Source organism: Pezoporus flaviventris, unplaced genomic scaffold, assembly GCF_033815535.1.
Source record: "Pezoporus flaviventris isolate CSIRO_AGI_PZ_B2104156 unplaced genomic scaffold, CSIRO_AGI_Pfla_v1 ptg000002l, whole genome shotgun sequence".
NCBI classification, from domain to species: Eukaryota; Metazoa; Chordata; class Aves; order Psittaciformes; family Psittacidae; genus Pezoporus; species Pezoporus flaviventris.
The window spans coordinates 58939986-58965299 of NW_026892550.1; the positions used below are offsets into that span (position 1 = coordinate 58939986).

Sequence of the window (25314 nt, forward strand, 5' to 3'; positions counted from 1 at the left end):
AGACACTTGAGAAAAAGCAAATAAGTGACATGTTCAAGATATATCTAACCCAGTCAGGCTGTCCTAAATGCTGTGTTGTTTAAGCCTAAACCAAATCCTTTCCATGGAATTATGGGATGTGAGATAGGAGAATTCCATGTATGTAAATTATCTGTATCTCAGTATATGGAAAGATATTCTCCACATATTTGTATATAGATACTGATCTATGGAAACTAGTTTACAGAGGTTTATTACAGTAAGCTTAATACCTGACATCTGAGCTCAAGTCTCCATGGAATGACTGTTAATTTTAATGCAGAATATGTCCCTTGGAGGTCATAAACAGCAAAGGCAGGTATTTACCTCTGCTGCATATCCAGAGGTACATTTATCATCCAGAGAGCCCATGAGCATCCTCCCTTGCAGAAAAAATATCTAAGACCCTAAGAAGAAATTAAACCATTCTGAAAGGAATCTGGAGACATAAAGTAAAAGCAAAGTAAAAGTTGGCTTGCCAGTGAGTGTAGGTGCTAATTAAAAGAATGAACCATTAGTTTTGGTTTTCAGGTTAAGCCATTAAATACTAATTTCATTATTTAACAAATTCACAGCTAGAACATGCAGAAAGTCTGAAGGGTCTCTTGAAGAAATGAATAGTTGTATCCTTTTTCTGGCAAAGAGAACTGAGGAATGCTACACATCAGCAAAGTACTTTAATACTAAGTATTTGATATACAAGGATGGCATTCACATTGTTGATTTGTGTGATCATAAACAACAGTACAAAGGAAGGTCTCTTAAAAAAGAATCAAGTCGGATCACAGTTTATCAAACTACTGAATAGTGGGAACTGTGGTTTTCATTCTGGTTTTAAGAAAACTTCTTCATGAAGTGCAGTTTCAGGTATGCGATGGTAAGGAATATTATGGTCATGCAGGCAAGAGCCAGGTGGTTCTGCCACAGGCCCCAGCTACTCGCATCAATGCCTTGATTTTTCAGATATTCCTCTCCAAAACACCACCTATGGGTAAATACACACACAATTGTAAGCTTAGTCAGTTTGAAGTACCCAAGCAGAACCCTAGAAGCTGCAATGTGATTTTATGTCTATAGCAGGCCAGGCAAACACCAGCTACACGTTGCTATTTTACTGTTTGTAAATTTTTTTTTTCTTCTAGCTACAATGATTTCCTGTAGGAAGCTGAAATGGATTTTGTGAGGCTGTATAACTGTAGTGTGTGCACGTGTGTTTCAGAAAACACAGTTTAAAGTGAGAAGCACAACACCAGGTATTTCTAGTGTTATCAATACTAAATATGACTGTAAGTAGAATGTTCTCTGCAGACAAAATACAAAAGCGCAGTGAAAATTTCATTTTCCACATAAACACTCAGAGATTCTGCTGGTCATTCGTGAGCATCTCACAGACTAATGCTCTCGGACTCTGTAAGTTACCAGTGGTGGGATTCATTTTACTGTACCAGAATACTTACAGCTGGCTCATCTGTGGATAGTTATTGTTGCTGATTAAATTTGTGTTGTTGATGCTGCTGCAAAAGTTCAGACCAGTCAATTCATTGATTTGTAAAGCCTTTTAAAAGAAAAGAAACAATGACTATTGAAATTAGTAGGTAATGATACTTTAACAACATGAGATATAATTCAATTGCCAGGCTTCAACACGTCCCTCAGGCTAGACTACCTCTGCACAGGCATATAAAAGCCCAGATCTCTCTGCAAAACAGAACCCTACCTCAAATTATCAAAAATTAGGAGAAAAATTTTAGCTTAACAAGTTTTTGTTTTACTGATGGAAAAGAGAAGAATTGTTTTTCTGGGATAACATTGTTCTTTACTCTGTATTGTTTTTGTCCAGCTGCATTCTAGTGGTTGTAATTGTTTAGTGTCTCTGTCATGTGAGGTGTTTCCAAAATGGGTGTTTGGTGTTAACAGAAATGAGTTCTAAACAGCAGTGGGTGCTGGTTGATGAGAAGCCTTTCTTCTTGTTTCAAGACACTGCCCTGTGTTCTGAGGTTGCTGTACTTAATTAGCTTACTTTTTGCTCATTATCCCATAAAGTTTGAAGTTTTCTTTATCATGAATAAAGACATTCCTTTCTAGCAAAGCTTTTCCAAACCTGTGCCCAGGAAAATATAGCACTTACTGTCATTCCATATCGAGGGATGCTGAAGTATTTGAGCCAGGAGAGCCAGGACACGATGCTTCTGAGGTTGACCAGCAACCCAGAGAAAATCTAGATACAAGGATTACAAAAAAAACCCCACCACAACAACATATTACAAATTACATACCGTTACCAGGTGTCCTTCTCTAGCTCTTGACTCTGCTTCTTCAGATCAAAAACAACTGGGAAGGCATTTCTAGAGGAAAAAGCTCTTCCAGTGGAAGAACAGGGGAAAGGGTAGGAATCATTTCTGCTACCCAGCTTTGGGCCATAACGCCATGTGGTCCTTCTTCTGAAATGAGTAATGGGGAATGCTTTCACATGTGCATCAAATCCAGATGCTTTCCATCTGTGGGCCACACGTGGGTTCAATTGAGCTGTCTGCTTTTACTCAGGTATAGCAAGGAGCTGCTGAATTTGTGCACTTGGTTTTGCTTGTGTGCCCTGAGTCTGAGGCAATGTGGGTTTCAGCTCTTGGTTCAGCATTGCCTCATTGTTTGTGGTGCCTGTCTTCTAACTGTACCTATTTGTGTGTTGCCTAGTCCTAATATGACTGATGGTTGGCTCCGCAGCTGAGGAGAGCAACTCCCTGAGAGAGAGAGCAGGGTCATGTCGTCAGCTAGCCAAATTTGCCTTTGGCAAAGATGAGAGTAAGCAAAATGCAGCTCTGGACTGCTTTGCTGCTCTTCAGGCAGTATGCTGGCTGCCAGAGCCACAGAAAAGAGTACAGAGGAACCACTCTTAGCTCCCCCTCACACCCAATCCCTACAGTTCTTGTTAACTAAAAGGACAAATCAGAATATTTAATGCTATAGTCTCAGAATATTCAAATCAGAAAAGTATTTGACACGCTTGACCCCCACAGTCTTTTTTCAGAATTCAGCTGAACTCTGTTCTGATAGGATATCTAGATGTCGGAATTCAGTCTAGAATACTGAATAATGGTACTCACAGTCATAAAAACAAATGTGATCATCATGAGCAGGTTTGCTACAGCATCCACACTCTCTCCTGCTGCAATAGCTAGTGCCATAGAAGTGGCTGTGTAGGACACCATCATAAGGGTAAACAACATTGTAAAGAAAGCTTCTACTGTTGGTTTCAAACCTTAAAGATCAGAACAGGAATGGTTTCAGTATAACCCTGCCAAAAGCTCTACCATAACCTGAATGCTCTTCTGACTTAGGCAGTGTATCCTGCCTGCAGAATGCATGTTGTCTAACATGCTCTGTCAGTGGAGGACAGGATGAGTAAGTAGTATGCCTGTAACTGCAGTAGCACTGGAGATAGCAGAATGGGTAGAAATTACAGTACTGTACTCCACACAGTCTAAGGTGAAGCCTTTGCTGCAGCTTCAAGTTGTCTACCAAAGGAGGAATTTCTAGTGCACTTCCATGAGCAGCAGCTGTATAACGTTTCACTTGTTTCCAGCAGAAAGCTTTCCTAACAGACCCAGAGGCTTTTGGATGGTTATAGTTTCGATAGCAAAGTCTGCTCACTAACCAGAAGGCATTTCACCAAAAAGAACAAGCTAGTGTTAAATCACACAATATTAACTTCTTAAAACAACATTTTTTCCTTGATAGGTGCTCTTGCAAAGATGGAAAAAGTGTCTTGTAAAAGTCACTGGAAACTAAGATGGCCATAAATGAAAAGAATAAACCAAACCTATATAGTAATGGCACACTTCCTTCTACGGACAGTGGAGAAGAGACATGTCACAGATTGAGACATGGAAGCTTAAAACCTTTAAAAGTGTGTCTTTTCTGTAAATTGCATGTTATAGTAAAAGCAAGCAAAGTAACCACTGCCATGCTGGTATAGTACTTTGGCCTATACAAATATACATGCATACATGCACATATACAAAATGCTAATGCCTCATTGATTTATTGTCTGTAGGAGACTACACTTGCCTAACATGAAGTAAATTATACAGGAGAAGATGATGCTTGGTATAGTCCTCATGGGTATTAAATCAGCCATTAGTTTTGAGATGAAATATGCAGATATTCTGTAGTATCCACTGATATATTCATGTCTGGAACAAATACACAGCATATTACAAATTTAATCACTAAGAAACAGTAAGGTTTATTTTAACTCAAAGTGGAAATAATGAATTGTTTTATGGTTGGACTGTAATATAAAAGACCAGTAAGCCACATACTATAGCCATGATGCCCTTTTCCTATGCAAATTAATATGGATACTTGTGTACGTAATTTTTAGTAAACATATGTGTCATGTCATCGAAACAGCGAGTACAGCTTCAATATTTTTTCTTTTCTGTACAGTGTAATCTGCATAGCTTAGAAGATTGCAATTAGATAATGTTCTCTGCCCTCACTAGCAAATCACAAACTTACTAATCAATACCTACATTGAGTATTCAGGGAATTTTTTGCCACATATGTTAATAATTTTAAACTCTGAGATGTTTGTAGTGACAGGTACCATTTGGGGGATTTGCAGGTAACTCACTAGCAGGCTGAAAGAGTACATTTGCGATGAGCACTAACAATGAATTCATTTGAAAACTGCACGAGGTGTACTTAAGTGACAATTGGCTACAGCAGGGCAAACAAACAAGCTCTCTAGAGTTAGTCCCTGATAATGTTTTTATATGTTTTACTTACATAAATATCTTTTTTTCCACAACAAAGAGTTCAATAGCTGAGATGCTGCTGAAACACTGGTTGGTTGTCAGAAAGAACATTGCACCCACTCTACAAAAAGCAAACCAGCAAGCTGTTATTAAAGATGTGATGTAAGTGTAGTGCTTCTGCTGCAGTGTATGTAAATCCAGCTTTAGTGCCTGGAGCTCAGCAGTATGTGACTTCCCACTCTGAAGTCCATGGGAAAAGGCACATTAAAAATTCTCAGTCTGTGAGGCATTTGTCTGATGCAAACTCTGAGGAACTGAGTAAGCAATGTGAGAAGTTGTTTTTACCTTTTCCACTAAAATTTAAGGCTTTCAGATCCCATTTAAAACTGGGCAGTTTTAAAGTAAATGCTATGGAGTGTTCCAAGACTAAGAACCCAAAGCTTCCTTTAGTTGCAAATCCATTTTTCAGGTCATGTACATAGAGCTGTCAAAATCATACACAGACCAGAATAATTGCAGAATCTGGCTTTAGATGGACCTTCTGACTTGTTGCTGGTTAACTCAAGGGTGTATACAGAAGTAGCTGCAAGAGCAAAGTTTTAGTTACCCAGTTTATGTAGCCAAATCTATATATTTTAATCTATTTATCTTGGGGAAATCTTTGCAAAAAACAAGTTAAAATGCTGCCATGCTGAATTAAGCCTTTTTAACATGATGTCTGTTGTTCAGTGTTTTCAGCAATCTGACTGGGACTGAAAAATGTCATCCTACAGAAGTAGCATTACTCACTTCATTTGGACTGCTTGCCTAGGTTACAGCATGGTAGGGCAGGGCAGAACTGCATCCCTCTCTCAGTTCTGCAAGGACCTTCCTAGAGGCAGAAGGGCATCCTCACTTTGAAGTCACTAATGTAGGCTTGGCCTTATCTACTGATGTGAAGGGAAACATTTGCATTAGAGAGGTAAATATAGTTCATAAAGAGCTCACGGGTTCCTTCTCATCCTCCAACCTATTTGTTATCCTATCAATCACAGTGATGAGGGAGCTTTATCAAATTTTTGAATATACGTTACCTAAACTGACTAACCTGTTCTGCAGTCCAGTAGAGTCCTCTTGAAGTCCAAAGAAAATAGCACCTATAACCAGGCCAAGGAAAGCCGTAACACACAGCTAAATGTAAATAGAAGACAAGTATTATTCTCATGGTTTTCAGTGCTTCAGTAGTTTGAAATACATAGTGGGTGAGTGTAGCTAGCACCAGCTATGGGAGAAGGATAATAGCAGGGGCTTGATCGGGCAGGTTAGAAATAGAGAATAGCACCTTTCCCTTGAGGAACCCCTCATCACATCTGGGGAACATCAGCCATGCTCTTTTCCTCCACCACTGTTTCAGCCATTCTTGGATGTCACGATTAAGTTAATTGGTGATGTACTGCTACATCACTCCTCTCTCCCTGCTTATGCTCTCCATCATTCATCCTCCTTGGGACAGACAGTGATTCCCTATCTGCTCTCAGTGATAAGGATTGCTTCAGTTCAAGGGCTGACCATGGCTCTAGTCGAGTGCTTCTGCAGGGGTTTCTCTGGAGCCATCTCAATGCTACTTTGATCTTGGCAACCAATAACGGAAAGAAGCCTTTCCTGAATGGTGGGTTGGGATTGACAGTTTATTTACGTGCTCCACAGTGTGTAACTGCAGGGCAATATCACATATCTTATTCATGGGATTGTTTTTAACATGAGCAAGATACCATGATCAGGCTACAGGTGCCGTGGTATTTGCAGTCTGGCACACCATTTAAATTGCAAAGACACCAGCTGCCTCAAGGATGTCATTGAAAAGACAGAAATGTGTACATCACACTAAATGCAAATGACAAAAATCTCAGCAAGACTGACAGTATCAGGCAGTTCTGACATTTTTAAGCCCAAGCAGTGCATGAGTCTTAACACTATAAACCATTTGATCCATGGTACCCTATGGCTAAGATCCTGCAGAAAGGAGCAAATGTCAGGGATTATTTGGCTCCTAAACCAATTACAGTGGAAAGCTGGGATCATATCAAGACCAATTTGGAGCAGATTATTGAAAGAAGGCTTAGTGAGCCAAGTACCCATAAAAAGAATGCTTGTAAAATCCATCCCTAACGAGGGAGGGGAGATAAAAGAGATGGTGAGAAACAAGTCAGGACCATTAACTATAGGGCATTATGAGACCCTTGAGAATCTAATTCTTGTCACAAGGTCAAGCTTTTACAATGCAATTATTAAGGATCTTCATAGTATCAACATACAGGCACACACACATACTTAAAGCCTTTTAACCTTGGGCATTCTGGGCTCATTTCTTCTCCACATTGGATGTTTGTTCACTCATTGTATAAATCACGGTGAAGATAATTTATACCCCTGGCTTGGGATCAATTTTTCTATTGGCTCTTCTAGAATTGCAAATTTTGGTGGTGCTGGGACTGCAAAGTTTGGCCCATGAATTAGGGGATTCCTGAGGATTAGTCATTCTGCAGCCAGGCATTCTTTGTTTTTGAAAGCAATGTGCAGCTTTCAAGAAATCAACATTTTCAGTGTTGGTTCTTCTGAAAAGCACTGAGAGGGCCAGTCATTTAGAACATGCTCACCTTTTCTGGCAGGTGTTAGTCTCTATTGAGGTCTTCTCCAAAAGACATCATTGCCATTAGGAACAGTGAAATGACCAAATGACACACACATTCTGAGACTGTGAAAATACTTTTACACTTGAGCAAACTGCAGCACTTCATTGTGTGCTGAAGTTCAGTTAAGTATCCAAGCGTAGTCTGTTAACTTTCCCTGGCAGGGAAGAAAATCTGTGGCCAAACCCCACAGTGCCAAGCCTGAAGTCAAGTCTGAAGAATGTTCTTGAGTTAATGTGTGAAACTACTTGGGAGATACCCTGTTCCTGGCTGGGAGCAGCAGAATACCCTGCTGGACAAGATCTTGCCTCCCAGCCTCTCAGTAGTCCAAAATAAATTACTGAACAGACCCTCATGCTGCTCATTTGGAAGCATTTAGGACATCTTCTAGTGAATCAGATTTCCAGACCTTGAAAACTCTTCTTTTGGATGCTTACTGCAGTTAAAATATCAAGAGGCAAAACTATCCCAGTGAATTATCTAAGACAGGAGTGGAATAAATGCAATGTATATCACAAAAGGGTATATACAAATAGTGTTACCTGAGCTATGGAAGCTTGAGGGTTTCCTATCAGGTTTTTAAATGTGCGCTTGGACACCCATTTCAGCTGATGAAGGAAGGAGTTGGCATATGTGATTTGCTGGAAAACTGCTTTTGTTTTCTTTTCATTTCCTGAAGAAATACTCTCTAATACAGCTTTTGTTTCCTGGTAGTAGGCAGAGTTGAAGTATTCTCCTGCTAACTTCTCAGCCAAGGTTAAATCATATTCAGTGTGTTCTTCAGTGCTCTCTGCTGAAAAAAAATGGAAAGAAATACAACTGTTTCTGTAAGGGATGGGAAGGTTGTTTGGGAGCTAAGCCCGGAGAGTTATGTTGGGGTGGGAGAGTTAACTAACGAAGCAGAATTAATGTGTACATTTAGTTTCAGTGTTTCATTGCACTCAGTCTCATAGCATACAAGTCAGAAGAGTCAGTACAAATAAGACCAAATCTCTACGTTTGTCAGTGCAACATGTCCCTGAAGGCAGCAGCTTCACAGCAGACTACTGTAGGTAAACCCTTGTCACCAATGAAGTTTCAAACTCACAACAGTCTGACTTTTCATCAAGAAGTGATTTCCCACACCCCCTTGGGTTTCTGTAAGAGGTCTGTTTCGCAGATTTGATGAGACAATCCTACACCTCCCAGACTTCTAGATCCAGGTAATCCTGCATGTGTCTGCTTCAGTAAAACGTTTGAGTCTGTCAAGTCTCCAAGAAATTTCAGCTGGACTCTTTAATCTCAACTGTAGGACAGTGTGTCCTTTTCCAATGACAAATGCAACGTGTTGCCAGCTATAACATTAGTCAGACCCTGAACACAGACATCATTTTGTAAAATGCTGCTTCTTTGGTAAAGATATAGTGAAAATCTGTGTTTGGGCACAGAGCATATTTATTACTTCATACTACATTTCCCTTTTCATTCATGTGAAAGGAGTGTGCTGTTAACGAGTAGCAACAGATAGGATGAAAAAACATGCTACTGAACGTAGGTGAGATTTGCTTTCTTACTTTGGGATCATTTCTGCCTTACCACAGCTTCAGAGCAGTTTCAGAACACTGGTCCCCTATCTCCTTCCTCCTTTCCCACCCTACTCTGAGGAAGGAAAACAGTAAGTTCATAACAGACAGACTATTCCATTAGGTAAAAATACAGGTCAGAACCACATCAAATTATGTCCCTAACTGTAACAACTCTCCTGGTTTATCATCTCTCTGGCAGGACTCCAGTTCATTTACGTCAAAGATGAAAGGTCTTTATCTGTGTTGAGAGGTAACAAAATAGTTTATTTTCCCATGTATTACACCTTCAATGCAGAAAGATATTCTTTCACCTTTAACATCTTGTTATTTGAGTGTGACACAGAAGTATGCAGATCACTGCATATGTATGAAGAAATGGATAGCAATGAAAAATTACTAAATATTATTTATGAAAGGCAAACTAGTCTCACACACGACATGAATATTTTATGTAGTAGGACTGTATGTGAATTTGGTACTTATTTCAGGTTATACTAATTGGTTTTCATGCATAAACAAAAAGGATTTAAGAGTACTATGAGGGGTTTTCCTACAAAGCACCATGGATCATCAGTATGTGATACTCACATGCATACAAACAATCATGCGCTTGTACAATATGGTTACTGGTTGACACCTGCAAGTGATTTCTTCTGACAAAATACACGTGACAACAATTTCATACAGCTCTTTGTTTTATACCTGTCTCAGTTTCATTGGTCTTGCTCAGTGCCACTGCAGTGGAGTCTCCATTAATGATGTCCAAGAAAAAGTCAGCAGGGTTGTTGTATGGCTCACACTCGTAGCCTGCGGTGACAGCATTACAAGCTTTAAGCGGTGTTTGTGTGACTGGCAGAAGGCTGTGCATGGCTATCATAATCATAGAATGCTTTGGGTTGGAAGGACTTTAAAGACCATTCAGTTCCAACCCCAATGCCATGGGCAGCAACACCTTCCACTAGATCAGGTTGCTCCAAGCCCCATCCAACCTGGCCTTGAACACTGCCAGGGATGGGGCAGCCACAACTTCCTTGGGCAACCTGTGCCAGTGTCTCACCACCCTCACAGCGAAGAATTTCTTCCCACTATCTAATCAAAATCTACCCTTTTTCAGTTTAAACCCATTACTCCTTGTCCTATCATTACTTGCTCTTATTAAAAGTCACTTTCCAGATTTCTTGTATACCCCGTTCAGGTACTGGAAGGCTGCTGTAAGGTCTCCCCTGAGCCTTCTATCCTACAGGCTCAAGAAGACTAACTCTCCCCTCCTGTTTTCATAGGAGAGGTGCTCCAGCCATTGGCGCATCTTCATGGCCCTCCTCTGGAGTCACTCCAGCAGGTCCATGTCCTTCCTATGTTGGGTGCCCCAGAGCTGGATGCAGTACAGCAGGTGGGGTCTCACGAGAGCAGAGTAGGGAGTCAGGATCACCTCTCTCCACCTGCTGCTCACACTCCTTTTGATGCAGTCCTGGTTGGCTTTCTGGGCTGCAAGCACAGATTGACAGTCCCCAGGCACATTATTGTGCCGGTTGAGCAGCCTGTACTGTAAGCACTGCAGGCTTCAAAAGGTCTGTGCTTATCCAAGAGATGAATGGCATTGCTGGACAGCTCTATCAGTGAAAGCAAGGTGACAGCTGGCAATGTGCCCTTCCCAGCTCTAGCCTAGGCTTTGTCTAATTAAGATAAGCTCAGGAACAGTTGATTAGAGGTCAGGCCTATCATCCAAAAGCACATATGGGTCCAGAGGTGAAACAACAAGAGAAATGCTTAGCCTGTTAAAATCACTGCTTGCTAATACACAATGCTCAATTCTGATCAAGCGCTGTTGGCATTTCATTCAGGTTAGTGCAAACTAAAGATGTTGCTGCAGTTGGCCCTGCTGTTAGTTATGCTTACCGACAGACTGGAAGTACTCCATGGCATGCTGAGTGGGGCCGTGGTACAGCACCCTCCCTGCGGCCAGCAGTGTCAGGTTGTCAAACAGTCGGAATATGGAGTACCGAGGCTGGTGGATGGAGAAGATTATAGTTTTACCTTGATTTGCCATCCTGAATGTGAAGAACAAAAAGAGATGTTAGTTTTGCAAGCAAGTTTGATTAAGCCCTTAGATAAGAGAATTTGCAAGTTAAGTTAAGCCTCAGTTAAATTTGTTTAACTAAGTAGGCTGGGGTGGGGAGAAAGAAAAAAAAGAAAATATTTGGGTAATATTTGTAGTGCCTCTGTGAGAAAAGAAGGTTCTCTGTCACTGGGAGTGTTGTTGGAGGGGAAGATTTTGATGCAAACAGAAAGCTCTGAAAAGAGGCGTTTGAGTCCTGTTTGCTTGTAGTAAATGCAAAACTATGTAAAATTTGCAAACGAAAAACATGTTGTGCTTGTTTTCCCAAAGATAGACTTTTTGCTGATGGCAAAACAGCCAGCTGTGTTCTAACTACTGTCCATATTAAAACTGACCACTTTACCAGACAACAGGTGTTTTAATTACTTTTCTGGCTCAGGCAGACATGAAAAAGGAAGCTGCCTGGACAAATTGTAGTCCTGGCATGCACACGCTTTGTGCAAGACGTTTTGTGCACTGCCATAAGCATCTGCTTTGGAGTGAGAGAATTTATACATCCTTTTTCCTAAATCTTTTTGCGCCTTGGCTCACTTGTAAACGATTACATTTCTGATTTCCCTGTTTGCCTATTCTAACAGTGATTTAAGTCAAATACAACTGAAATGTAGCAGAGTGAGTGATGAAAACGGGAAGCTGTTTCCAAGGCCATCACCTTTTCAGTAGCAGTAGAACAGCATTAGCAGTGCTGGCATCAAGTCCTGTAGTTGGCTCATCCAAAAACAAGATGTCAGGATCTATGATGAGCTCCATCCCAATATTGGTCCTTTTGCGCTCTCCTCCAGACACCCCGCGAGTGAACTGGGTGCCAACCTGCCACAGAACAAGAAACTTGTCTTGTTTGGCCTGAGAACAAATACTTGAGTGAACAGCATCCTGCTGACATGGTCATGTTTGGGAAGAGTTGTAAGAAATTTTGACCCTGCTCTCAGTGCAGATGTAGATGGTACCTCACACAGGCCAGCTCTCAACATCAGTATTACTTGAGGTGTTCTCTTTTTTTCTCAAGCAACAGACTACCTTTCCCTTCCCCTCAATGTAAGAGTATATGCCAGTATTACAGCGGTGTCTATGCAGATCGCCATACAGAAATGTTATTGTATTACCAAAATAGTCTGTTTAATTTTACTCTTTTTTTATCTGCCAAGCTGAGCCATTTGGTTAATTAAAGAAATCACTTAATATCTAGGGAGACCTTAGAGCAGCCTTCCAATATCTAAAAAGGGCCTACAAGGAAGCTGGAGAGTGACTTTTTACAAGGGCAGATAGTGATAGGACAAGAGGCAATGGCTTTAAACTGAAAGAGGGGAGATTTAGATTAGATAGTAGGAAGAAATTCTTTACTGTGAGGGTGGTGAGACACTGGCACAGATTGCCCAGAGAAGCTGTGGCTGCCCCATCCCTGGCAATGTTCAAGGCCAGATTGGACAGGGCTTTGAGCAACCTGGTCTAGTGTGAGGTGTCCCTGCCCACGGCATTGGGGTTGAAACTGGATAAGCTTTAAGGTCCCTTCCAATCCAAACCATTCTATGATTCTATGATTTGTTCATGATTTAAGCACCATACTCACACACCTTACCTTGGAATCTGCCACTTTACTCAAACCCAGTTCCTTGATGATCTGATTCACTCGTTCATTTTTTTCATATTCCTTCACTGACTTTGGCAAACGGACTGCTGCTGAGAACTTCAAATTTTCTCTTACAGTTAAGGTTCCCATCACCACATCATCCTTCATTTAAAAAAACCAAAACAAAATAAGGCAAATTTAGCTACTTGGTGATCACTTAGCAATTCTATTTTTTTCCTCTGAAAACTGCATCTACTTGTGTTTTATGTTGTCCCTGCATGCTAAGGGATGGTAGCAGCTGCCAGAACATGCAGTAAGGTGCATCTTCAATGTCAGTCATAGCAGAGTTGATTTCATGCACGTAATTGTATTTGCCTTTATTCATAAAACAATGCAGTACAGGAACATCCTCCATCATGCATGATACCAAAATGCACAAATAATGACGTATTTAAAACTATCCCTCGCCTCTTCTTACCTTAGTCAGAGTTTTGGAGGCATTAAGTGAGATACTGAAGGGCTAAAGGGACCTAAGGAAAGAGATGTTGGCTCCACAGGGGGTAGGGTGAAGGTTTTCCAAGCTTGTTTCAGCAAAGGAGAAGGAGGGTAGTTTTTTTCAGTATTAGCTGCTTGTCTCTTGCAAAAGGGATCTGTGAGCTGTAGACAGTTCAGAGAGTTATGTGTGCTTTGAGGGGTTTTCACAGATGTATCTCTTCAGGTCTTGATAAACTGCAAGCATGCTGCTAAGCATGGTTAGTGGAGAGGGGAAGAAATTAGGAGATACAGTTTTCCTTCTTTTGTCCTTCACATGTCTTTCTCCCCAGCACACCCTAGCAGAACAAAGCTGTTCTTATAATGAGACCTAGTGACATTGTCCCTGGGCATGCAGAGGTACAAGCTGTAGACTACTAGAAAGCATCATACTTAGAAAATACTCCATGCATATTTTTAGCCTATGGCTGTTCCCCCAAATGGAGAACAAGAAGAGATCCAAAGAGCCTGCTCTTGTTGACTTAGAGCATTAAGGAAAGAGATCCAAACACAAAGCAAAGTATCTTTTCCAGTGAGGGTGGATGTGTGAAGAAGAGTTGATACCACACCAGCCTTGATTCTTGATTCAATGCAATGTGCTTGGAACACAGCAGCAACTTCTTACAACTGCAGTCAGAAGAGGACAGTAAAATCGGTAGAGTGATAAAAAATACTTACCTGTACTACGTATCCAGAGGTACATTTAAAGTTGGCAGGCTGAGGAGCTCCGTTGATCAAAATGTCACCAGAAAGCCCCTGGGGATCCTTCCTTGCAGCCAAAATGTCGAGCAGACTAGGAGAAAAGTTGGTTACTTCATCAGATGAGTATGCAGGAGATAAGCTCCCTGAACCACAAACCCAGTTCATGGAACACAAAGCTACATGAAAGTATCCCATGGGTTTTTTTTAGCTATTTAGAAAAAACCCAGCCACTTTCAAGGGCTGAGTTTCTCTTGTCCTGGTTTCCTAAGAAATTATATCTGTGCAATTTCATAGTGCATTTGTGTCCATTTGTTCTATAGCATACCCAAGAATGATACGTAAGGATCGTGTCTCAGGAAAGTGTGGACTAAAATTGAATTACACCTGTGTCATGTAAGGTGATTGTCTTATTTGAATTCAGGTATTTCTCAGAAACCAGTGAGATATGCACAGATCTAAATGAAAACAAAATCTTTCCCTGAAAGTATTGTCCATTACTGCTAAATATGTGCAGAGTCATTCTCTCCTTGGTGTAATTTCTGAGTAGGGCAAAGAGGGAACTTACGAAGTTTTACCACTGCCAGTGGGTCCCAAAATTGCATTCAGTCCTGGTCTCATGATGCCACTGTAAGACAAAACAGATAGGTTTTATAAAATAGATGGGTGATTTTGTCTCTTGTGTCACCTGGTAGGCTAGTGTAAATTACCTGTAGAACTACATTCTGCATCCCATTAATTTTGGAATTAATGAAGCTGCCTGATCACAAGCGATATTTATGATCTGTTAAACTCCACCTTTCTTTTTTTTTTATTCCTAATTCAGGAACTACTCCTTGTATAATGAAGACAATACAGAAATTGTGAGTAAAATATAGCAAAACTCGTATGCATACTTTTCTTCCATGGATCTCTAGAAGTGAAGCAACCACTTATTTTAACCCATTCAGTTCTAACAGTATTATTCTCTTATCAGAGAGAATAATGGCCCTAGAGACAGAATATATTAGGGATTTGTCTGCACTTACAGAAATTGCAGTTGATTGATAGTTCCTCTGTATCCGATTTTAAGCCACATGGAACTCAAAGGCCAGATAGAAAAGATTAAGTATTGGGGAAAAAGACCCTACAGAAATTATTCAGTATATGGAAAAACAGCTGCCTTCTCTCTATCTTTTTGCTGGATGTTGTGTTTTAAGCCCAACCAGCAGCTAAGTACCACACATCCATTTGCTTACTCCCCTTGTCCTGGTGGGATGGGGAGGAGAATTGAAAAAAGGTAAAAACCATGGGCTGACATAAGAACAGCTTAATGATTTAAATAAAGTAAAATAATAATAATAGGCATAGTAATTAAAAAGGAAAAGGTGAATAAAACTGAAGAAAAACAGGTGATGCACAACACAATTGCTCACCACACTCTGACCAATGCCCAACGCAGCCCTGAGCAGCGATCATTGGCTCTCCCCAGTTTATATACTGGGCATGATGTGCTGTGGTATGGAATACCCTTTTGGCTAGTTCAGGTCAGGTGTCCTGTCTCTGCTTCCTCCTAGCTTCTTGTGCAGCTCCTCAATGGCAAAGCATGAGAGACTGAAAAGTCCTTGATGAGGGTAAGCACTCCTTAGCAGCAACTAAACATTGGTGTGTTATCAGCATTATTCTCTCATACTAAATCCAAACCACAGCACTGCACCAGCTATTAGGCAGAAAATTAACTATCCCAGCCAAAACCAGGACAATGGAGAATGTGAAGGTATATCTGCTCTTTTTCCTGACTAGCCCCTAAAAATGCATGCTCAACAAACTTTGGTGTACACAAGAATCACATTGCACATATAAATACCTGCCTGCTTTTTATGATACTAGGTTTATCTTGAACTGCACTCTGGTACTGGTTGTTATCAGTGATCTGAGTACTTGGCTGTGTACCTGGCCCAGAACAGCTGCCCCTTTTGCTCTTCCTGAGGATATTTGTTCCTTCCTGTAATTGTTGCCTTCAATTTGTCATTGTGAAAATTTATGGTTCCACAGGTTAAGAAGCATATAGATTATACACAAGTTATGGTATACATTATATGTGATTTTAACACAAAATAACAATATAAAATATAACAATAAAATAAATGCAGATGTTGCATTTTCTAAAAGAGAAAAGCATAATGCGTGTTTAACATCAATCTTTTACAATAAGCCACAAAATGGGCCTTCTGTTCACATTATTGCAAATGACCAATGTCAATCGAGTTACCATAACTTACGCCTCTTGAGGAAAGTAGGCAAGATTTTAAGAGCTCATGTTTAGAAGGTGTGGAAATTGCATGTGCAAAGAGTGGGACAGACAGAGCTACACAAAAGGTTGAATATTTATGATAGAGATTGGGGCTAGGGAGCTGAAAGTCATGTGTGCCTTGGAATGGCATACTGTATGAGTGCTTGCCATTTAGCTTAACTACTGAACTATGAATGGACAAACTTTATGCATATATTATTGAACAAAGGCCATAATAATGTGATCGCTTTACTGCAGTAGTGCTCAATGTTGGGGATGGGAGAAAACTTCAAATATCTTCAAAGTTAACCTAACCCTCATTTATATTACTGTATCAAACACTTTAAGTGAAAACCCCCAAAATTAACCTTCCCAAAGGCTACCTTAGCAAAGGAGATGCAAGCATTGGGGCAGGCTGTTGGTATCTCAGTTACACACCACAGCACAGTGGGAGACTTGCCAAGTAGTGTAGAACAACCACAGCTGGCTTGTGTGCCCCTATGCCGATTAGCAGTCAAGAAGGCAGTCCCTCTCGGGTGCCAGCAGTGTGAGCTCTCTATTGTACAGACTAGTACTATTGTACAAGTCTAATGACTGAGGACCACTGGGACCCACTGGGAAGCTTGAGCACAGTAGATAGCGAACACAAAGGAACCATACATGCACACATTTTTTTCTAATCTTGATCAAATTCTGTATATTGTGCTTAGTGGCTCAGTGACTCGAGTAGGCTCAACAGTCCAGAAAGAAAAACTACATAAACATGCTCTAAAGAGATGTTTAAATACGTACTTGACATCTCTCAAAACTTCTTTATCAGCTGTTTTTTGATAACACAGGAACCCAGTCTTCATCTTCACGTGGTAGGAGATGCTGTGGAAAGTGAGTACGCTTCCTCCCCTAACAGCTAAGTCTGCAGAGGACTGCTTTCTGCTGGGGGTGCCATTTGTATTCAAGTCTGACATCTGAATACTTAAGTGTGGCCGGCCTTCTGCCATCCTTCCTCTAGAAATGAAAAAACAAGGATGGGAAAGATTCAATTAGGTACAGAGAGGAAAGATGTGTCTGTTGGATCCAGGGTTCGGCACTGGACCTACTGTGAAACTTGTAGATGTCCATCTATGTCTCTTTCCTTCAGACATGAAGTTTGCGTCCTGTGGGCTCAGACCTGGAGATTTCACAGAGCTGATGAGAAGCCGAGTCTGCCATATTGCTACGCACCCCTGCAGTATTAGGGATGTAGAAGACTCTCCCTCCACCCTGATGGTTTTGTTGTGGTGGGTTGACCTTGATGCCCACCCAGCTGGTGCCCTCTTGAGGTGAACCACTGCTCCAGGCACTGGAGCATTTCCTCCCTCTCCTTCACTGGCCTTGGTATCTGCAGGGCTGTTTCTCCGACGTTTTCTCACTCCTCTCTCACAGCTGCTGCACAGCATCTTTTACCCTTTCTTAAACAGGTGTTCAGAGAGGCACTACCAGCATCACTGAGACACACTTGGTTTTGGCCAGTGGTGGGTCTGCTAGTCCCAGCTGGAGGCAGCTGTGTCCAGCATGGAGCAACCCCAGGTCCTTTCGCAGTGACACCAACCCCTCCTCCCCCCGCCCCGGGACCTCACTGAAGCAGCATCTGGCCATGGGTACCAACTACATCTATTCTCCTGGCACATGGAAGTAGATACCTCTCACAGCAGACATTAGCATGACATTATGCTCCTTCAGGAGGGCTGCCCCTGGCAGAGAGGGCTGTACATAAACTGCATTCTTGTTGGAAACCACAGGTACAACAGGTGACTCATTGAAAAACTTGCTCAAAATTATTGAGGTCCAAAATGACCTTCTGCCTGTCCACTTCATCAGCCTTCTTTCTAGTTTTGAATGTGCTTAATATTTGCCTATTAGATACTCTTTTAAAGAGATAGTTTGGAAGTAAAGATGCTCCTCCAACCTCTAGCACTCCTGAGTAAAGGTAACAGAATCTAAAATTGTTTGGTTATTTTTTAATCCAAATAATTTTGCCAACAGTATAGCAACATGGAAACTGACACCGCTACCAAGTAACTCTCTTCCTTGGATTTGCTTTCCATCTAATAACTAGAAGGTAGTTGTGGAATAACTAAAGTTAGCTCACTTCCCCGTCAGACAGGCTCTTGCCTATGAGCCATCTACCTGCACTGCAGGGGCGTCCCCCTGTGCAGGCAGACCTTTGTCCCCTTTGTGCTTCCTAAGTGTCACAGGGCTATTTAGGTGGGAGGCAGGATATGGCCTCTCTTTATATATCATATTGACTCACCTGAGTCTAATAACTCTAGCTGTCACTACAGGACACGTTATTAATGCAGTAGCTCATGAGAACGGAGAGGGAAGATGAGCAGCTAGGAGCTCTGGGATGATCAGTCCTGCACCCTAGCTTGCAGCAAGGTAGAAGGCAAATTATGAGACTGTTTCAGAAACGTTTAATTAATATGAGAGCAGTTAATAAAAAGAGACATAAAAAAAAGCTGTTTAACCTAACACAATCATATGATCGCATAAAAAAACAAGCCCTTATTTTGTTAGTTTGCTAAGGTTGCCTGACCAGACAGCTGAACTCTCCTTTGTGGCTATCAGCACTGTTAAACCCCTGGAAGCCCTACTTTCAGCAACAAGCCTATATGCACATAAAGGAGGGTTCATCTGTCTCCCAGTGATACTATCCCAAATCTAGCCCAAGGCTGCCTTTTCTGTCAAAACTGCAGTCTTCTGTGCTGGTGAATATACAAGGTCTTACTGGTTTAGTAAGCAGTAATCCTGGCCCAATTTTCCTAGAATGAAAAGAAACCATGTTTGAAATATAATTATAATGGGTCTAGCTCTAATTTTAACTAAAATGGATTTTAAGTAAGTTGAACATCAATTAAATGTGCAACATTTAAAGACTGGAAGCCTGTTATTGATAAACTGCCTACACTTTTTTCTACTTGTGCTGGAGGAGACCTACCTACCTGTTAGGAGGGCAGTTAATTTTTTTAAGGCTATTTATCTAGTAATTTCTGGGCTAACCTGGCTGACATCAAACACTGGCATTTGCAAGGATGCTTTGGTAAAGCAGAGACATGCATTCAGAACCACAGTGGGAGCTTTCTGCTGGAAATCCCACCACACACTGAGCAGATGTTTGCTAGTATGCCAAGCAAAGTACCAAACACTCAGCATATGAGAACAGTATTTCACTTATCAGATTTTTTTCTCAGCTTAATGTTTCAGTATTGCTGATGTAAAATTTTGAGCAAATGGGGGAAAGTGGAGTCTGAACTCCAGTATTATCAGCAGAATAATTAAATTCTTCATTGTTTCATTTGTTAGTTGCTTTGTTGGGGTTTAGGTGTTTTTTTCTTTCACAAACCAGCAACAAAACCTAACTCAGAAAAGCTTTGTACAGAAATTGCAGAAATGCTCTTTAGAAAACAAACTTTTCATGTAGGAATGAAACAGAGTTAATCTTCCAGACTGAACCTGACTGGCAGACAATAAGCACAGAATCAGAATCTATTTTCATAAACACAGGATCACACAACTTTCACAGTCATTCTTAAGAACAGACAGTACTTTGAAGTTAAATTTAATTTACCAATTGAGCTATGACTAGACTGTACACACCCCTGCAAAGAACACTGCACAAGCAAGATAAATAAACGAGTTACGAGAAGGATTAGACATATCCATAGCAGACAGTTTCTCAATGGCTATTTAATACAGCTGTCGACCAGAAACCTCCAGTTCAGGAAAGCCTGAGGCCACCAACTGTCCAAATCTCTTAGGGAAAAATAACGTTCTTTGATACTGTCTCTTGTGAAGGAGTTGGTTACTGGCAGCGATAAGCAGAGGCTGGATACATTCTAGCTAGACCTCTGATGTAAATCAGCGTGGCTCCTCATAGCTGCAGTGAGCTTCTGTTGCTTGCAGTGATAGGGTGGGATGCTGTAGGTGGAAGACATGGATTTGTCTGTGTGCTATTCTTCCTGATGGCTGCCTTTTCAGGCAAAGGTGTATTTGTGGGCATACACCATTTATCAGAGTTAAAGGAAAAAAAAATCTATTTCAGATGTTGGGTTAATACTAAAAATAATTTTACCGTTTCAGAACTACTAGAATTTGTTACAGAAAGAAACTGAAGAATACTCATCCGCTTAAAACTGGAATGGTTATTTCGCTGTTGCTGTATGAAATCTGTGCTAGCTGTCTCTCTCAAAGGAGCGTAACTAACTGTTGCAAGGACTTCATCACAGCAGCTCCATGGGACGACAAAATGAAACAGTTCTGGACATGCTGGTGCGAAGAAGCCTTGGGAAGGCCCACGGCCCAACTTCTCCCTCTTATTGGGGCAGTCACTACAAGATTAGGGCAGCCTTGGCTTTGTGTGAGTAACTCATGGAAACCACTGAGAGTGGAAATTTGGATCTTGGCTAACAGTGTGCTGAGAGAAGATGAAGTGCTAACAGTGGAAATTATACCTGTGTACTAGAGTTAGGCTTTTGATTTGCTTTTCTTTTTTTTTGGAGACCTTTTTTTTTACACTGTGGGTAAGTATTTGCAGTGAGATAAACAGTTTGGTATTGTAGAAACCAACCTTTCAATTTTTGATCTAGTGATAAACTTCACCACAGGAGTACAGGGACATGAGCCTTTACAGCTCATATAACTGTTGACTCTTTGCAATAGCTCTTCAGGAATGGACTTTTTAGAATATTGCTTTAGGTCTTGTTTAAAGAATTATTTATTACATTTAATGTGACAAACAACCACAAAACATTTTAAGTCAGAGCATGTGCAGGACAAAGAAACAGGCATGATGAATGTTAATCAAATCAACTTCTTTGCAAACTAAAATTCTTTAAATGAAGTTTCCTAGAACTCATTGTCAATGTCATACAAATACCTACTTCAGATCAGAAATAAGCAGAAGATTCAATGACAACATATACTGTCTGCTGTATTCAGAAATATTTGTTAATGCATTTCATATCCTCATGATACTAGCTCTGGATATAATACATTATTTTTGCATTAGCTAAATATAAAAATCTATGAACTCTTTAGGAATTTTACAAATTTCATTTTTTTCCAAAATGTTTTTATTGCCAGCATCAGTTTCAGTTCAAGCCCAATACAAGCCCCTTTTCTTCAGAGACAGTATCATAATAATTTGTCAGTAGGCAAACTACTGGATCTTGAGATTTAACCTTTAATTAACGGCAAAATTAAACTGCTTTCTTAAGGTCACTTTGACCACTGACTGTTGTGATGCACAAAAAATGAAGGTCTCATACAGTCACTTTCCTGTGTATTCTTCTGAGACATCTAAAGTACAAAGTGTCATTTTCCCCTACAGACACAGGGACACTAAAACAAAACATCAAACAACAACAAAATATACTGCAAAGTTTCATTGACTTAAACAGACTTCAACCACAGCAATACCATGTCTGGAGTCTGTCAAGCAATTTCAGTGAATTATTTGTATGCTTTAAGATATGTTGTCTATACAGAAAGCTAAGTAGCATTCATTCCTGCCAGTCTTCTGGCGAAGCTTTTGGCACCAGCAGGATTTGTACTTCAAACCAAGAAAACAATAGCACAGGAGTTGTAGTAAATTTTGAATGGCAAAATTCAGAAGTGCATTTTAAAGGGTTTTTAATTATTTGGGGGTTGTTTTGTTTTGTTTTGTTTTTAAATCCAGGCAGTTAGTCAAAGTACTTCTCTATTGAGAATAAGCACTGAAATTACTTTAGAAGGAAGAATCTTGGAGACATGGGCATTTTCCAGCAGAGTTTTCTAAAGGAAGTTGTCACAACCCCCTTAAAAAATAGCCTGTTTTTTTTTTTTTCTGAATACTTGAACTTGTCAGAGAAATCACAGTTAAGTGAGCTATTATTTCTCTTAGTTTAATGGGTACAAAGTTCAGTCTTGCAACCTGCAAGCTGAAACAGTACCATGTACTACAGATGCACATTTTAGGCTTTGGATACATATAAATTCAGAGAGGTTGGAAGCATACCTTTATTTCCCCTACTCACATGCACTTACAGGGGTGTAGACTGGCCAGAGAATGGATGTGGACACACAAAGAGGACAGTACAGCCTAGTACTGCCAGCCCAGGACCATACAGTCCTCTTCCTCAGGAACATGTGTAGGCAGTTAAAACCATTTGAGTAAAAAAGGATAATGCGATTCAGGCAATCTGTAAGTTAATTGCCAACTGATTTACTAGGGATTTGTAACCTACCTTCTGTGAAAAGAGCCCTCTGTGTTAACTGGGGACTGAGTAAACAGCACCCTGTGTGTGCAGGCATTTGCACGTGTGCTATCTGCAGTGCATTAACATGCATGGGCAAACTCCGAGTATGGGAGCTCTTGCAAAATATTCTAACTTTTCACCTTTTTAATGGTTTTACTTTAAGCCTTGAGGCTTTTGTCCCCCATTTATAAAACATATTTTTATTAATTTCCCTTGAAAAGCTAGGAAAATGTAGCAAGCATTTTTCTGTGTTTTCCTTGGCTATTGGAGGGAAACAGCTGTTGAATCTAATTCCTTAGCAACGGCAGCATAAGCAATTCATGGATGAGAAAGCAAGTCACTACCCGAATTAAATCTATCTATCTGTCTGTCTATCTATCTATCTATCTATCTATCTATCTATCTATCTATCTATATCTCAATAAAAGGGCTGAACTGCTGCTACCAGCTCACTTACCAGCAGCAGGTCTGGGTCAGTGCTGCAGGGCTGCTGAGGAAGTGGCAGAGGTGGTGGAAAGGAAGCAGGAGGCAGAGATGAGAAGAGCGTGGTGTGTAGGAAGGCAGCCCCGGTGGCTCGCTCAGCTTGTAGGGCAGGGCAGTCCCACCCGTGTCATCACATCTGCTGCAAGACGGCTGCGAGCCGTGAGCTGGGTTCCCTGCGCTCCGTTACCCAAGGGAGTCTCCACCCTCTCCCTGCACCACAGAGTTTCGTGGGGAGGGCAGGGCCAGACAAAACTTCCACTTTTTTTCCTTTTATCTGAGCAAGTCTTTTAGCTGCCCTGAGCCAACCGCATCAGCAGTGGTGACATCTGAATGAAGCACAGCATCTCCACTGCCACAGGCTTGCAGTGATGGCCATGTCTGGCAGAGCCGGCAGGGCATGATGAGTCACAGAATCAAAGAATGGTCTGGGCTGAATGTGACCTTAAAGTTCATCCAGCTCCAACCCCTCTACCATGGACAGGGACACCTTGCGCTAGCCCATGTTGCCCAAGACTCTGTCCATCCTGGCCTTGAACACTGCCAGGGATGGGGCACCCACAACTTCTCTGGGCAGCCTGTGCCAGTGCCTCACCACCCTCACAGTCAAGAACTTCTGAATCTATCCTCTTTCAGTTTAAATCCATTAACCCTTGTCCTATCACTACTTGCTTTCATAAAAAGTCCCTCTCCAGCACTTTTTTATGCCCCCTTTAGGGGCTGGAAGGCTTCTATACCATCTCCCCTGAGCCTTCTCTTCCCCAGGCTGAACAAGCCAAACTCTTTCAGCCTGTCTTCTTAGCAGAGGTGCTCCAGCCCTCTGAACATCTTTATGACCCTCTTCTAGATTTGCTTGCTGAATGCCAGCAGGGCATGTCAGACAAGGCACAGCTGGTTGTGAAGTCTTCTCCCCAAGTGGCCTCCAGATGGTTATTACCTTAGTATGTTTTTCTTCAGTTGAAAATACCTGCAATAGTGTGAATGCTGTACAGAGCCCATCAGAGTGGGGTTTTCACATGATAACATATGGGCATGTAAGTGATGTTATGGAGGGAACCAAAGCTGAGGCAGCTTCATTATATGAGGCAGGGGCATTGGTCTCTGGCACATGCTGTCTGCCCAACTGGGCCCACTGGGCAGTGCAGCCCACAGCTTTCCAGGAGCTGCACTAACATCTGGAGCGGCACTGATGACAGGCACACCATTTCTTCAATTTTGCTCTCTGACACAGTTTGGCTTGCCAGGACTGCTGTAGCTTCTGAGTCCAGTAACTCAAGATGAGGCTGGCCAGGCCCTGGAGGATGATGAAGAAAATCCTTCAGTTTAGACAGGCTGCCTGCACTTGGCCAGCATCCCAGGTACCATCATGCAGGAGGGCTCTGCCACTGCTTTGGCAAAAGCAGGAACCAGTGCATTCACAGTCATTCCCCTTGGCAGAGAGATGCAGAAAAGCATACATTACAGACAGTTTCCAGTTAAAAACGTAAGCTTTATGCTCGCATTTTCCTACCAAGACTCATCACTAATTAGTAAACATCAAGGCTGCCTGTAAGAGCTGCCCAGGCCAGAACATCACAAGGCCAGCTTTTTTAGCTGGCTGTAACTTGGGATGGGTAAGTATTCCATCATTCAGGCATCACACTCCTGGGATCTTGTTCTTTATCAGTAATTTTATAAATAACTCTGTACTGTATTTATACAAGAATTTTAAGCATCCTAGCAGGTAGCTGAAAGCATTGCATAGTCACAGTAGCATTTGAGAAGGTGCACATATGACCAAATAGATGCAAAAAACCTGTTGTCTCATTCAAGGAGCATATCTTCTGTCTGGCCTGGAAATCTCAGCAGACTGTTCGTAGTATCAGATCTGGGCTGTTCCCAAGTGAGTCACAAAAAAGCATTTGCACAGGATGCAGTAAGAAGTAGCTACTGATCTCATGACTGGCACTCATGCTGAAACAAAACAACAAAGAATTGAGATTAAAAACCACAGATGTTAAAATCTCACAGACATTTGCACTACTGGTAAAACCTAATATGTTTTTTGGGTTTTTTTTTCAGATAATTTCTGAGTGGGTCAGACTGGAGGATCTAGGAAATTACAGTCCCATCAGTCTAACTTCAGTCTCCAGGAAAGTTATAGAACAAATCCTCCTAGAGGATACCACAAGCCAAATGAAGCATATGATTGGGAAAAGCCAGCACGGATTCACCAGGGGCAAATTGTGCTTGACAAACCTGATGGCCTTCCACAACAAAGAAACCTGCTTGGTTGGTGTAGGCCAAGAGCTGCACATTGTCTACCTGGATTTCTCCAAGGCTTTCAGTGCAGTTTCCCAGAGCCTCCTCCTAGAGAAGCTGATGT

The 25314-nt window shown here is 41.3% G+C and overlaps 1 protein-coding gene across 1 annotated transcript; it reads right to left on the reverse strand.

Annotated features, from left to right (window-relative positions):
• Positions 1–471: 471 nt before the first annotated feature.
• Positions 472–23534, reverse strand: ABCG2 (ATP binding cassette subfamily G member 2 (JR blood group)). Its single transcript, XM_061480222.1, has 16 exons — positions 22927–23534; positions 16987–17199; positions 14491–14550; positions 13902–14016; positions 12702–12854; positions 11778–11935; positions 10906–11057; positions 9712–9816; positions 7987–8237; positions 5863–5945; positions 4807–4896; positions 4084–4208; positions 3120–3274; positions 2147–2236; positions 1476–1573; positions 472–1003 (listed from the first exon to the last, which is right to left on the reverse strand). Exons 2-16 carry the CDS (start codon positions 17190–17192, stop codon positions 853–855), a joined length of 1992 nt encoding a protein of 663 aa, XP_061336206.1. The 5' UTR covers positions 17193–17199; positions 22927–23534; the 3' UTR covers positions 472–852.
• Between the last annotated feature and the right edge of the window lie 1780 nt (positions 23535–25314).

What these genes read in the sequence shown, in the direction of transcription:
- ABCG2 (XM_061480222.1), bottom strand. Translation starts at nt 17,192, where the DNA reads ATGGCAGAAGGCCGGCCACACTTAAGTATTCAGATGTCAGACTTGAAT. An exon ending in CCTCTGGATACGTAGTACAG is followed by an intron (nt 12,855 to 13,901) that starts GTAAGTATTTTT and finishes TTTTAAATGAAG; the next exon opens with GATGATGTGGTGATGGGAAC. An exon ending in GGAGTACTTCCAGTCTGTCG is followed by an intron (nt 9,817 to 10,905) that starts GTAAGCATAACT and finishes CTGTCACCGCAG; the next exon opens with GCTACGAGTGTGAGCCATAC.